General features: G+C 41.2%; 1 protein-coding gene across 2 annotated transcripts in view; it reads right to left on the bottom strand.

The window, feature by feature from the left end:
• RAVER2 (ribonucleoprotein, PTB binding 2) overlaps positions 1–15,584 on the bottom strand; it is a 42,154-nt gene that overhangs the window by 9,844 nt on the left and 16,726 nt on the right. Inside the window, exons 3-9 of one of the 2 annotated variants that reach the window (XM_081011761.1) lie at positions 13,873–14,342; positions 10,980–11,171; positions 7,233–7,359; positions 5,353–5,435; positions 2,661–2,759; positions 2,292–2,403; positions 336–601 (exon numbers count right to left, since the gene is read on the bottom strand). In XM_081011761.1, coding sequence (XP_080867887.1) covers positions 336–601; positions 2,292–2,403; positions 2,661–2,759; positions 5,353–5,435; positions 7,233–7,359; positions 10,980–11,171; positions 13,873–14,342 — 1,349 coding nt within the window. Of the gene's footprint in view, positions 1–335; positions 602–2,291; positions 2,404–2,660; positions 2,760–5,352; positions 5,439–7,232; positions 7,360–10,979; positions 11,172–13,872; positions 14,343–15,584 lie in introns of both variants that reach the window. The other variant, XM_081011760.1, reaches the window with a different exon arrangement.

Raw genomic sequence — 15,584 nt, 5'->3', positions numbered from 1 at the left:
TGCAAACCCGGAAGTGAGTGTTCCGGTTTGCAAATGTTCTTTGGAACCTGAACGTCCAGTGGGGCTTCTGATTGGCTGCAGGAGCTTCCTGCAAGCAATCAGAAGCCATTGCTTTGGTTTCCAAATGTTTTGGAATCCAATCAGACTTCCGGAATGGATTCCATTCGACTTCCAAGGTACGACTGTACTGAACTTACAAAATTTATACACCTCTTGAATGTAAAGAGAAGCAAAATAAATTTGAAGCAGTTTACAATGATAATAAAACAAAGTTATCAGTAAAAACAAGTTTTAAAAACATTTTTTTTTTCAAAATAATGTACTCAACTTCTTACCCCCAAGCTTGAATCTGGGCTCTTTGCCTGGCCTTGTTGCTTGAGATGTCCCGCCCGTAAGCCTCCAGCAGCGACATTTGGTAAGCTTTGCAGGTAACCCTGGGACCCTGAGCCAGTGCCTTCTGTCAGTCCTACTGCGGTTGACAGCTTGTCCTGCGTGTTGTTTTGCCTTGGCACTGCTTGTCCAGATACATGCTGATTTGGAAAGAATGGCAGCATGCCAATCCCTGTTGCAACCGGCGTTTGAGCTGCAGTCCGATTAGATACTGCGCAGCCAACCATAAATGGAAAAAAAGGAAGCTATATTAGGCAAGAATTATTACTAGAACATCATGCTCATGTTGTTTATTATGTGAAAAACACTGAGAAATCTATTTAAATGATTGCAACAGAAAAGATAATACTAGTGGCTGGCAAGGAAATGCATTAAAACTCAAAAGACTCTCTAACTTTGCTATTTATACAACTGGTCTTACACCTTAACCGTTGCTAGCGACTGAAAAGGGGGATCTTGTGCATTAAAATTTCACAGAGAAGAATTAAAAGAGGATGCCTTAGGCAAGAAAGCATTAGGAAGAATCTTCTGTGGTGAAGGAGAAAGCTACGGCGCTTCATACCTTAAAACATCTGAATTGTCAAGTAATATGAGGGCCACCATCTGCTAACAAGAGGAACGTAAGACATAGACTCCTTCCAGAACTGCCATCACATACTGGCCATTCCAGCCCAGCAGTATGTCAGTCCACCTCCTCTTTATTACAGAGGAAACAATTTGGACTTACAATAAAATGGTGCCAGCCACGCTTTCCTTCAGGCCCTCCTGCCCCTGCCCCCGTTTCCTGTCCGTCCACCCCACCCCTGAGCCATGGGACTAGCCAAGGGGGGACAGGGAGGGGCAGCTGCCACCCTAGATCAAGCAAAGCGAAAGAAATACGTAACTGACCAATCATGATGGTCCTGCCCCCCCCCCCAATCCTGGCTACGCCCATGCCCCCATTCCAAAGACATTCATTGTTCTGTAAGTAAACAGGGTGTGACAGAGGAAGTGGGAATTGCAAAACATGGAAGCCTCTTGAAGGAACATGGGTAGAACTGGAGGCGGAGCTTTCATTAAGACAATATATATATATATTTTTAATACATGGCGATACGCCCATTGTTTTTTCTGCTGCCTTCTTCCACACAGGCCAAGGTTGCGTGTTCAATCCCTGTATGTGGCAACTGCATAGTTCTGCATTTGGTTTGGACTGGATGATGCTCAGGGTCCCTTCTAACTCTGCAATTCTATGATTATTTACCGGTAACTTTATCCTGTAACAGGATTGCAGTCCCTCCACCAGGTATTTGAAATCCGCCATGGCAAACAACCATAGCTACCCATAAACTGTCTTCGTTAAACATTCTCGTTTCTAACACAGTTGCTAAAACAAAGCCAAGAGCATGCTATCTAAAGGGGCTGCTGTTCTTAATTATACATGCACTGCGGGAAATCCTTTTTTTAGCTCAAGGGCCACATTCCCTCATGGACAACCTCCCAGGGGCCACATGCAAAAGTGGGTGGAGCAACGACTATGGCTCTTTACCTTGGTTCAGTGGGCTGCATTCTACAACAGGCTACAGTCCTACCACATAAAAAGTCAGAGGTATCTGCATGCACCTATACCCCTCCACACAAACATTGTTCAATTCCAGCAAGCAAGAGCCATTTACACAGTTCAAAGACACATTCGAGGCAGAGAAAAGCACTTGCGCAGCAGGTCCATTGAGGGTCATAACCCTGAAACAGAGGGCCACCCATGGCCAAGGAATATGCCCTGGGAAAGAGTCCTGAAAGCCAAGACTGAGGGGCCTGGAAAGCTGCATTAGGCTTCCAGGACTGAGGTTCACCACCTGAGTCAGAAGCATATTTTCGAAGCGGGAGTTTGCTACTATAACAGCAATCGAAATGTTACTTGCAATTGCGTGCTTCTCCGTGACTCCCCATGTCTGTGGTCACTGACGGCACAGCACCCATTCCTAACATTGTCTGAAGCAGCACACCTGGAGGTTCTCCAAGCAAGCCTGGTTTCTGCAAAGAAGTACAAAAGAATTGCATACGTTTAAGAGATGCCTTAGTAGACTTGTTTCTCAGCCTTTCAAATGCAGGTAATTTATTTGAGTATACTACTGGATTAACAGAAGACCAAAGAAGCAAGGAAACATTTAGTGTGCAACAAGATAACATTCTCTAGGAGGAAGACTTCCCCACTTTTTATCTAATCCAGAATTATAGACTAAAGGAGATTACTACAGGTTTATTATGGTCAGTCTAAGATTTCAACTCACACTATTTGTCTGAATATTCTCAAGCTTCGCTAGTTGTGCCAGCTGTAAATTGGAAAGGTTCTGTAGCAGCAAACTAGATGCATTTCCAAGAACTGGTCCCTGTCAGTTTCAAGTGGGAGGGGAGAAATGAGTTATATATGAAACCAGCATTATTCAGATACAGAAGAAGAAATATTTTCATATGTCTGTCAGAAAACTCTACAATCTCAGTTTAAAGAAAGGTAAATTCAAGAGCTACATTAATTATCTGCTTTTGTCAATTCATAATTCTGTTAAGAGGTTATTTAAAGTTACTCTATTATTCGGGATAGTCTCCATTATAAATTGGAAGAACTATCTATTCCCTTCTTTTTTTATACTACCTAAAGTCCCCTGCAGCAATCACTTTGAACCTCAAAGCATTTAATCTGCTCCCCCGCTCCCCTCAACGTTTGTTTCAATAGATGACATTGGACTTATACATTCTTCAAACAAAACAACTTTATCAAAAACACATTTGGAAGTAAACTGCAGTATAACACAGATAAAGGGAGCTGCCAACTTTCTTCAACCAATTACATAAAAACAAAACCACTGGATTCTAAAGAAGCTGCAGCAATTTAAATCAGTCAGGAGTTAAGTATAAAAATAAATCTTTCAGCAATGATATCACAAGTATGGTGTTAAACAAAATATAGCTGATTATATGACAGTTTAATTAATCTTTCTGGGTCAAGTTTAATGACTCATTTAAACCATAATTCTTCCGTTAAGTATAATCAGGGCAGAATTCTGCTGCAAAGAAAAAGCACCTCCTTGTTTGGTCGTTGCATACCTAATCCAAGGCTGGATTCTCAAGCCTCATCAGTCAAACATGCCTCCTCACTGTCATTTGAGGAAAGGCATCCCTGTTCCTTTGCAAAGCAGTTACATAATTGGCAAAGACTATAGAGATGAACACCAATGACATGTATTTGGGAAAGGGTTACTTTTTAAAATGCAACCATGCAACATGTGTTTCCAGTGATATTTCCCGGGGGGGGGAGGGGGGATTTTCTTAGGGTATAAACCAAAGTCCTACATAATAGCGGTAACAGCTAACACCTACACAACTTTAGCAGTTACACTTCCAAATGCAGAAGTGTGATTGACCCTCTGATCTGCCGAGGGCGAATCAACTGCATATCACGTTATACCTATTCTCTCTCTCTCTCTCTCTCTCTCTCTCTTCTGGTTTAGAAAACAAACAAAAACAAAAATCCAAATGCTTCAGCGTTATTTCTAGAAAAGTGAAACAAGGCTTATTATCTTTAGATTCATGTTGCCTTATAGACAGTCTGTTAAGAGAACAAGTTGGAGGCTTAGCATGTGTTTTCCTTTAGCCATACAATAGAATTTTAAAGGGAAACGCTATATTCGCTTTATGGTTTATACTTTACTTCTCCCTCCTCCAAACTTTAGAACAATCTGTCATTGTGGGTCAAGTAAAAAATCCCAAGATTTCATGCTGTCTCAGACAGTTCAAAATGAGGTCATGCTTTGAACATCTCCCTAACTGAAAGATGCTTTATTTTAACAGGTCCTTTTCTTTGTCTGCTGTTTAATAAATAAATCAGTGATATTTGGGCCTTTTCTCTCTCTTTTGAGAGTGTATTTAGGAAAGCAAGCATTATTGTATTGCATTGTAAGATGATATACCATATATACCGACCCAAATATAAGCCGAGGCACCTAATTTTAGCACAAAAAACTGGGAAAACTTATTGACTCGAGTATAAGCTGGTTCACCACACCACAAACCTGGTGGTGGCAGCAGCAGTGGAGGAAGAACAAGCAGCCCGAAAAGGCTGCTTTTGGGCTGCTCGTTCCTCCTCCTCCACTGCTGACAGCGGCAAAGGAGGAGGAAGGAGCAGCCTGAAAGGGCTCCTTTCGGGCAGCTCATCCCCCCGCCGCCACCTCTGATGCTTGCAAAAGCAGGCATAGGAGCCGTGGTTGGGAGAGGCACGGCACAGCGCCTCTCCCAACCATGGCTCCAGTGCCTGCCCTTGAGAGATGGGTGGCGATGGCGGTACCAGCAGCGAGAAAGGGCTCCTTTTGGGCCGCTCGTCCCTCCGCAGCCACCGCCCGCCTCACTCAAGTATAAGCCAAGGGGGGCTTTTTCAGCATAAAAAATGTGCTGAAAAAGTCGGCTTATACTCGAGTAAGAATTCCAACGATATTTCAGCACTCCATTCTGAAGTGTGGATCATAAAATATATTATTGTTATTATATGAGAAGTCAATGAAAACAGGTGGTATTCAACTAAAGCAAGCATAGGCAAACTCGGCCCTCCCATCATGCCTAGCTAACAGGACCAGTGGTCAGGGATGATGGGAGTTGTAGTCTCAAAAGATCTAGAGAGCAGAGTTTGGGGGTGCCTGAACTAAAGAGCTGCACGAGCAAAGTAAGATCCAGTTGCACAATGGAACTTCCTTTCTTATCCATGTGCCATCCCCAAATCTGTTCTGCTGGGTTGGGGAAAACCCCGTAACAGATCTGGTGGGGATGGGGAGAATGTTCCATTGCACAAGGAGAAATATTTGCACTGAAGCAATGTTCCCCTTAATGCTATACTGACTACAACCCTAGCATACAATTGACACGTGAATTCTCACTGTGCATGTTGACTTAAATTACTTTGCGAAAATATTTTATATCAGCTTATAGACATACCTGATGAACATTGTTGAAATGCAAAAAGGCTGGGTTGATTGATGGGTTTACAAGGTGGGGCACACTCATGGGAGCTCCAAGGACTGCTTTAGAGTAAACAGATTGTCATATTTATTATAAATCCACAGCACTTAATGCCTGTATATATAAACAGTATGAATAATTGCTATAAACGTCACAATTTCCTTGCTATTTTTTAATTGTTCTGCTAGATGTGTAAATAGCTAAGACGTCATCATTTGCAAAAAATGCTAAATCATAGTTTTGTTGGAATGAACCCAAACAAAATCGAGGGCTCCTTGCCTCTCCTCCTCTCACAGAGAAGTTCAGCTTAGAATCTCTGCTTGTTGTTGCATACAAACCAGAGATTAAGGCCTGTCACAAACTCTGGTTAGTTAACAAGGCTACCTTCAAAAGCTACGTTTTGAACATGTCTTATTTTGAAAATGACCAGTCTGTTTCAAACCAGAGATCTGGTTCACATGACACAAGCTAGATGAAAAGTGAAACTCAACATTTGTATAGTCTCATAGACACAGAAGAAAGGAAGAGTGGAGCGCTCAAGTTTAAGGCTTTGCTTAGGCTTGTCATTAGCTTTTGCACGTAGCAATAAACCATTGCATTACTTGTAAATTGGGCCAATGAAACTTCTTCATATGCCTTACAGTTGCTTGCACTTCACATTGGATTTGCTTTGGTACAGTCATACCTCGTGTTTCGTCTTTTCGCGTTACGTCCTGCGGCAACCCGGAAGTACCGGAACGGGTTACTTCCAGGTTTCGCTGCTTCCGCATGCGCAGAAGTGCCAAATCGTGCCATGCACCTGTGCAGACGCAGCACTTCGAGTTGTGAGCATTTCACGTTACGGACGGGCCTCCGGAACGGATCCCGTCCATAACACGAGGTACCACTGTATTTAGTAGCATGCAAACAAAACTGACAATTCCTCTTAGGTGTGAATTTTCCTATCTCCTCCCCCCCGCCCCAATTTAATGACAATGTGAAGTCCTTGAATGCTGATAACAATGAACACGTCCTGGCAGTTTTTGTCCAGTTGGCCACAAAGAAGAAAGCACACCAATTAGAGAATGATACAGTTTAGAGTTACTTCTGCTGGTGAAAGACTATGGAAGCCAATGCAGAATCTGAAAGGGATGAAACAAAATCTCCTTTTTGATTCTTAAGAACTGTACAGTTGCATTTAATTATGCACCAGCCATAGCTAATATAAAGGGAAAGCACACATGAGCTTTTGGAGGTAAAGCAGAGCAAGCCAACTTTGCACACTCTGCTTGGCACGGAAATGAGTTTTCACTTGAGCAGCACCCAACACAGCTTGTGCTGCTACACGAAAAGCAAATATGCAGCAGTTATGGCTATCGGGCTAATTCTTGATGTTCCAATTTTGAAAACATATTAAAGCTAGAATTAGTGAAACACAGAAAAACAAACCCTGCTGAGCAAAGTATCACCAAAGCTTTTGTGGGTATTCGGAAGAGTCAACCGGTATATCCCATGGATGATCCAGAAAGCATTTTTTACAAAGAAAAAGAGGAGGACAGGTTCTCTTACGGATCTGTAACTGGTTCAAGGAGTCAGAACACAGGAATAAATGGATAGTTTCTATAAAGCAAGCAAGCAGTGAGGTCCTCCAAGGATATGTGAATTAGGGCCAATGCAATGCAAGGATCACAAGAACGTGGCCCCAGAACCTGTTTTTGATACAGTAAGTCTGTATTCAAAAGCCATTACTAAGGTGGAGACTTTCCCCCACTTCAGATATACTGTAGATAGATAGATAGATAGATAGATAGATAGATAGATAGATAGATATAGATAGATAGAGACGGAGACAGACAGATATATTAAAAAAATCTTACCAAGTTTATTCGAACATCCATGTAACTGGGGTTGCAACAACATTTGTAACATCGCTGGGGTATTTAAGCTTTTCATAATTTGCACTGCATTTGGTTCAGGAAGCAAACCTTTTCTGTTGTTCCTCATCTTGAATTATAAAGAAATAGGGGGGGAAATCAGATTCTCTCCCAAGATAGAAGAAAGTTCATTTTGTAAAGCAGAGTTGCTTGCATATAGCTGTTGAACTTCAAGTAGCTTCTCAGTCACATGTAAGACTGAACACATTGAGAAACCTTTTGTAACTCTGCCAGAGGCTAGAGATGCTCCCATTTTCCCTTCTAGCCATTTAGATTTCAATTACTGCATACAGTGGTGCCTCGCAAGACGAAATTAATCTGTTCCGCGAGTCTCTTCGTCTAGAGGTTTTTTCGTCTTGCGAAGCAACCCTATTAGCAGCTTAGTGGTTTAGCGGCTATTAAAGGCTTAGTGGCTAAAAGGCTATTAGCGGCTTAGAAAAAGGCGGGGGGGGGGAGCGAAAAAAATTGCAAGACTCACAAGACTTTTTCGTTTTGCGAAGCAAGCCCATAGGGAAATTCGTCTTGCGAAGCGCATCGAAAAACGGAAAACCCTTTCGTCTAGCGGGTTTTTCGTCTTGCGAGGCATTCGTCTTGCGGGGCACCACTGTATATGCTTATTAAAGGTAAGGATCTGTGGCTGCAAGGGGCATCACTTCATGAACATTTACAAACAGGCAATCTTATTTTTTACTTTGTGGCTTCCAAGCAGTCATGATAAGAGACAGTAAGATGAGCAGGCTGTCTTAATTATATGCACTGTCAAAGCTAATAATATTAACTGTAATCTCGGATAGTCTTTTACAAATAAGCCTCTCTCAAACTTGGGTTCCCAAATGTTTTTGGACTACTACTCCTATCATCCCTGACTGCTGCCCCTGTTGCATATGGATGGTAGTGGCAGTCCAACAAAATATGGGAACCCAAAGTTGAGAAAGGCTGTGGTAGATACTCAAAACTGGTCTAAGAAAATATTTAACCAAAGACAAAACTACCTATGTACTATCACAATGAAAATATTCAAAGATAACATAAAGTCCCCATAACTATTTCACTACTACTCTATGAATATATATAAAAAATAGAACCTACAATGTTGTTTACTGAAAATACATGTCAACCAATCAAATCACTAGGTTAGATTATGTTACTCATATCTTTCTATATCTGCCAACACCACTGATATAGACACTTTTTAACTTTTCCTTCCTTCCACATCACTGTACTGTACCTTTCTTTGTTAATTCAGTACTTTTCAACAGGGCCCATTTTATATTTAATCCTTAACACAAGGCATAACCTTAAACCACACCAAATCATTGGTCCATCTGACTTAGTATTATCTAATTTTAATTGGCAGGGGTTTCCAGGGTTCCAGACAACCCTATCTGGAGTTGCCAGAGATTAAAATTGGGACCATTTGGTATTAGAGAGCATTGAGTCATGTGACCTTAAACATTTACTTCCAAAGGAAGGAGGAACAATACTTGAGCATTAGGCACAGTTCAATTAGCACCAATTTCCACAAAGTATGGAAGCATAATTCCAACACCACTTTGACACACACAACCCAACTGTGCGTACTTGACATCAAAATATGTCTAACCTGTCTAAAAATTCAAGAAAACAAGCAGCCAATATTTGCCCAACTGCTCCTCTCTTCTGGAACTAAGACCAATACTGGATTTTACTAGAGAATATATTTTATCAGACAAGACCACCTGATCACTAGCACCAATCTGAATTGCAGCTTAACACACTGCTTCTCTGCCACAGGCCACGGTCTCACACAGTGAGAAGAGATCCCAGTTTCAGATCAAGGTATTGAGCCTGACTGCCAGTGTGAAAGTGTTCCAGCTTGAGAAAGATGGCCGTGTAAAACCATGGTTCTTTTTTATTCAGTGCACATTTATCTATTGATATCATTTTATTTTGAAGGAATCAATGTTTGTATGTGTGTAACTTCCTAGTGAACTCTTAACTGTTCCAACAAAATAGAGTCTCCATGAAAGGCCTGGTCACACAGCCAATTCTCCTCATGAGAGGACTGTGAAATCAGAAACTGGAAAATTTCCAATTTTCCAATGGGTTACCAGTGGGTTACACGAGCACACACATCCAAGAACAAAGGAGTTGAGATTTTAGCAGCCTGTTTCTCAGCATGTCAGCATTACATTCTAATAAAAAATAAAACTCTGTTTTTCTCATTTTGAGGTATTATTGGGCTGTGCTTCAGTGGTTTCATATGCAAAATGGAATCCCAAGGTTCTTCATTTAAAAAAAATCTGGCTGGCATCCTAGATGTAGGTGATATGCAAGGCTTTTGCACCAAGGTCCAGTATGCGAGTGCCAAAGTTGCTTTGCCCTACATGGCATCTTGCTCTTCTTTTGTTTATCAAGCCATATTATACTCCACATTACTCATTTGTGCTACCTATTGCTTTCATTCTTCCTTTCGATTGCCATGTCATACTGGCCATTGCCAGAAAATTCAAAATTGGGTGAGAGGGAAAAGAACATTATGTCCTAAGGAAGTTTGTGAGTCACTATTACATACGCAGTGGAATTCATTCTGATCTAAGGCTGCATACAAAAATCACAACTTCCAGTAATACCTCGCTACCCAACATTCCGAGGAATAATCTCTTATGACAAGCAAGGCATGAAAGCCTCACTCCTCATCAAGCATGAAATTAAGCCAACTCTACTATCCTGAAATTGTTGTATACTTCTCCGCTTTTTGGTCAGTACCATGCCTACTAGCACCGCCTGTTTTTAACATGGCATAGCACTCTCTTATGGAAGCAATTCTTTCCAAAATTGCTTAACTACAGTGCTCTGAAGCGTCAGACAAAACTCAATAACCACCCCCTCTGGCCTTTGTGTTTTTAAATACCAAAGAGTTTAGACAAAATTAGGTAGCTAGACCTAATCCAGCAAGGGGAACATTCTAGGCATATATACAGGTGCCTTTGGCTCAAATTTCAGGAGAGATTTTATTGGCTTGTAGTTCAGGAAAAAAATTGCAAGAATCACCATATCATACGCTAGTGATGCAAACAAGGTGGGAGAGAAAACCTGGGAAAACCACAGTGTTTATAACTAAGAACAGTTTTATCAGGAGCCCAGTTAAGAAGTAAACCAAATTGTGGCTTAGCAAGAATGAGTAGCTGTGTGAGTTTCCATGGAGAAAACCACAACCACTTTACTCCTCCACAACTTCTGTCACTGCCATGCTACGCAGAACTAAGTAATGATTTGGTTTAGTTCTACACACAAATCTGGGCTCCCGGGTTGTTTCACTCTCAACAAACCATGAGCCTTAACCAAAGTTTGTTCACAGCTTACTGCTCATCGCTCCTTTCTGGGAGACAAACTATGAGCACAAGTTCACATGTAATGCTAAGCCATAATTTTGGTAGCTAAGTAGCAAAGCAGCCATGATTTGCCCCCAGAGTAGTCACATGCTCGTTCATTCTTGCCAAGTCAAGAGTGGGTATCTGCATACTTGTTCGTTCTTGCTAAATCATGACCTGGGTCAGTACTATGTATGAACAAAGCCACTAATTGCCTACCATGCCCAAAGATACAGCCATCATATAAATATATAATTCAGTTTTTTATGTCCAGTGTCCTAAATGCATTTGTCACATGTTTTTCCCTGGGGGGTGGTGGTGTGGTACAGTCTCTTACCATGCGTTGTGCTGCTATAAGTGTAGCAAGAGTTCCACGCCCTGGAGCTCCCGGAGCACAATAAGAAACATGCACTCTCTTCTCTCTGAAAGTCAAGCCATCTGTGCCTTGCTGGACTTCCTCTGCCTGCTCTGCTGTCTCATACTCAACGACTGCAAAGCCATCAACCGAGCTATCTTCATCCTGAGCAAGCTGAAGGGACATTTCACAACACAATGAATGAAGTACATGCTCTCTATATCAGTTTCCAGACAGCACTATATCCTTCCACCTCAAGCACGAACCACCTGTGAAAAATACTAAGTAATGTGTTTCTAAGACCAGATTAACATTGCTGATCACTCCTCCCTCCAAGCTAAATTTAATACACAAATATTTTGCAGATGACAGCCACACAGAACTGTACTTGAATTACTGCTGCCCTGCCATCTAATCTCATGAAGAACTTGAGCTATGAAATAAATTTGACAGTTATTTTATGGAGCATTAAGGGACGGAATTAAACTGGGGATTATTTTGAAACCATGGGCACATTCCCCACCCGCCCCCCTTGCATTTCTTTCCTATGGGTGAGGAATACTAATTTTTTTCATGTACAGTTTGGCTGAAAAGTTTTGCATTTTAAATAATATGAAAAACTGCAGTGGTGACATCTGCAAAATTCAATGAAATTCTAGCTGGTGGTATATATTTAGTTTTGACACCTCAGTTATTGGTGGAGGTACAGGAAACCAACTGCTTTGCACACGTGCAAATGTTAGTTTTCTTGCTTCTTTGCAGGATTGCAGCAGTCTCCCGAAAACGCACCAGAAGCTGCCTTTTAAATAGCCATGTTAACAAAAGCTGTTTGCGTTTCACTAGAGGTGAGAGTTATGCTGCAGTAAAGGAGAAGGAGAAGGAGGAGGAGGGGAAAGACCTTGATATTTGGCCAGAGGAAAGAATTTGGCACATGTACCCTTCTGGATCACCACCAACAACTTAAGACTTATTTCAGTAGCATTTACTGTCACGTAAGTATTCCCTAGGAAGATATGGATGGCGTCAGTTTTATGTAATTATCAAATCGACTAGTGAAAAGCAGGGATTGTTTGTTGGATACAACGTCCAACCAGTGTTACAAAGCTTAGTAATACAATTAACATATGTTACAATAAAAATAGTAAAATGAATAAAAACTAGCTGCATTTCTATATATCTTGAAGGTTCCACAGTGAACTACCGTATTTTTTGCTCTATAAGACTCACTTTTTCCCTCCTAAAAAGTAAGGGGAAATGTGTGTGCGTCTTATGGAGCGAATGCAGGCTGCGCAGCTATCCCAGAAGCCAGAACAGCAAGAGGGATCTTGCTGTTCTGGCTTCTGGGATTCAGAATATTTTTTTCTTGTTTTCCTCCTCCAAAAACTAGGTGTGTCTTATGGTCTGGTGCGTCTTATAGAGCGAAAAATACGGTAATTTACTTGTATCCCATTTTCAAAACATCTAAAACGATTTTGTCTCACAGGAAATATAGAGCTCATCAGGGCTTATTTCATGCCAGCTGAAAGCTTCTGCCCTTTGATAAACATGCATCAGCTGTTTATTCTGTCTTATGGAATCACTCTGGGACAACATTAAAAACATAATAGGTATAATCAACCGGTGCAAACCCTATCAAAATGCATTGAAGTTTCATAATAAACCATGCCTATCAACCAAAAATATCCTAAAATATATCCTTAAGCCACAAAGGTTGCTGTAAAAAAACACACCAACCCAACATATTTATATACTTAGACAATAATATTGTGACAGGTCAAAGAGATAGGAAGCAGTGTACATTCTTCCAAAACTACATGTAAACAAAACTGGAATAATGTTTAGAAAAAAATAACATCTGTGACTAAACAGCCCACAGCTGAAATAGTCTAAGACAAATGTATCTCCAACATATATTAAGAGAAGGGGCTAGTTTAAATTAGTTTAAAAGGAAGAGGTAGGTAAGAAAGAAAAATATTAAATATAAGGATGTTTCTCAGCACAATGGAAATAACTATGAACACATGGAGCAGTCTTGTGGCATCTAGTCCAGTATACTGATCACCGTGGTCTCAAGCAGAAGACCTTCTAAGTTCTGGCTTTCAATATATTTTTAACTGGAAATCCTGGAGCTTAAGTCTGGCACCTTCTCCATGCAAACATATGCTCTACCCACTGAGCTATAGTCCCCTCTCCAATACTATAAACAAGCAGTATTAAATTGTCTAATCCCATTCACCCCCTTCAAAACAAAGGTGATGTTCTTGCCCCCGTCTTTTCTAGTATCCAAAGAGATTGCCAACTGAAGTCTATTGAAGGGGAGGGGGGACTACAGAGAGTTTTCTGGAATCTTGAAGTCTAGCAGACTTCTTGCGGCACAAGTTTTCATGAATTAGAGACAACTTCATCAGATGTTTCAATTGCTTTCCTCAGTCAGTAGGTTATCTTTACCAATTTACAGTAAATGATTTCTAAATTCCAATTTGGGGTTCTAAAATATAACATTTTTATATATACTGAGGGAGCTTTATTCTGTTGTTTCCAACTCCCCTCCCCTGAAATACCAGAAACTCTAAGATTTATAAGTGAAAGTTTAAAATGTTTCCCAGAATTGCTTCCTCAAACAGAAATTCTGTAAATGCAAGGAAGTGGCCCAGATGGCCTTTTACATAATTTTCAGGTGACTAATGCAGGCCAGCCATACCCAACCCTAATAAACCTTTATACTACTACTGGAGCTGTTACAAGCGTACTATAATCATTCACCAGCTTGAACATATTAAGCTAAAAATCAAACAAAGGAAAGTCCATGTAAGGTGAGTAGTCAAACCACACAGCCCCCAAAGACAAGAGCTGTGGCTTTAAAAGTCCTACATACCTGATAAAACACAGGGTTATATTTCGACGAAAAAGTTTGCATCAGATCCTCTGCATCTGTGTAGTCTGTAGGGAGGTTTTCCACACAAAGGCACTTTGAATGTATGAGTTCTGGAGTTAACTGATTGACATCCATCCACTGAGCAAAAAGGGCATTCCCACCTACTTGTTTCCCTAGAAGGTCCAACCTAGCTTTAGCTGCAGAATCCTTTTTCATGTATTCCACAAAACCATAGCCCTTCGAATACCCAGTGATTTCACTATAAATCAAAAAGTGTCTTTCAACATTGCCATAGGGCCGCACCAACTCTTCAAACTCTTGCAGTGTATAGGAGCGTGGTAAGTTGGTAATGCAGAGCAGGGCATCAGTTGGCTGAAGCTGCACTGAGATTTCTTTTCCTCGAAGGGAGTATTGGTGAAACAACCGTATTGCATTCTGAGCCTGCTCTCCATTCAGTAAAGTAACAAAAGCTGGAAGAAAGCAAAAACAGCAACAGATATTTACATAGTCTACCACAATTCATCTTCAGCAACAATGTTGGCTTGTCGGATGAGCCTCAGAGCAAGGAAAGTACCGGCATTTATTACGAAGTTGGTGGTTGACTTTTGTGATGCCCCAAGATCACAATAAACATAAAACAATGGATAGGGTATGTGACGTTAACATATATGAGAGAGTGCTGGAGGGGAAATAGTTAAATAGGTTGCACAGACAGGACAGGGGTGGAGTCAGTGGGTTTATAAAACCAGTTCTGGGAGGAGTTCTGGGAGGAGTTGGTTGGGAGTTGTTGGTGGGTAGTTGGTGGGTTTTCGTGGGTTGGCTGGTTGGGAAAGGCAGTTGGTAATAGAGAGACAGTTAGGGCTGTGGGTTCTTGAGTGTGGGGAGGTAGAAGAGATAGAGAGAGGAAAATAAGACTAACAAAATAAAGAGCAACAACATTTGGAATGCTGTAAAAGTTTTGTTTGTGTCTGAAATAAAATACACTCTTCTTTATTAATTGAAAAGCTGACTGAGACTGAAGTGATTTTACCAGGGACGACCTGGCTGGTGGCAGCGGATTAGTGGGTGTACGGGTCAATAGTCCGTGAGACGACCGGGGGCTCCGTACGAACGCAACAGTGTAAAATGTAAATCAGGGCCTATTGCTTTTTCTTCTTCTTCTTCCTGAATTCTGAAGCAAAGTAAAGGTTTGAGAATTCATGGTTACAGTTCTCTTTGCTCATAGAAAGTGGATGTTCCACTCTTACAAATGTAAGTCATATCCACATTATATATTTAAAGCACACAACTTTCCCAAAGAATCCTGGGGGCTGTAGTTTGTTAAGAATGCTAAGAATTACAGCTCTGTGAAAGATAAACTACAGTTCCCAGGATTCATTTTGGGGAAGCCTTGCCCATTTCCCCGTAATCCCCTATTTAAAAATATGAGGCCTTTCCTAAGGGTTCCCCAGCCCTCCGGAAGAGGCTTTTTAGGGAACTGTTGGGGAGGAAGATTCCCTTGCCACCACCCTAAGCATAGATAGTTCCCAGTTCTATAGTAATATTGTTTATGTACTAATCACTGTACAGTGCTACCTCGGGTTACATACGCTTAAGGTTACAGACTCCGCTAACCCAGAAATAGTACCTCGGGTTAAGAACTTTGCTTCAGGTTGAGAACGGAAATTGTGTTCCGATGATATGGCAGCAGCAGGAGGCCCCTTTAGCTAAAG

This window comes from Podarcis pityusensis (genome assembly GCF_964106645.2).
Source record: "Podarcis pityusensis genome assembly, chromosome: 6".
NCBI classification, from domain to species: domain Eukaryota; kingdom Metazoa; phylum Chordata; class Lepidosauria; order Squamata; family Lacertidae; genus Podarcis; species Podarcis pityusensis.
Note: the sequence above shows the minus strand (reverse complement) of the source record. Positions and strands in the feature narration are given on the sequence as shown.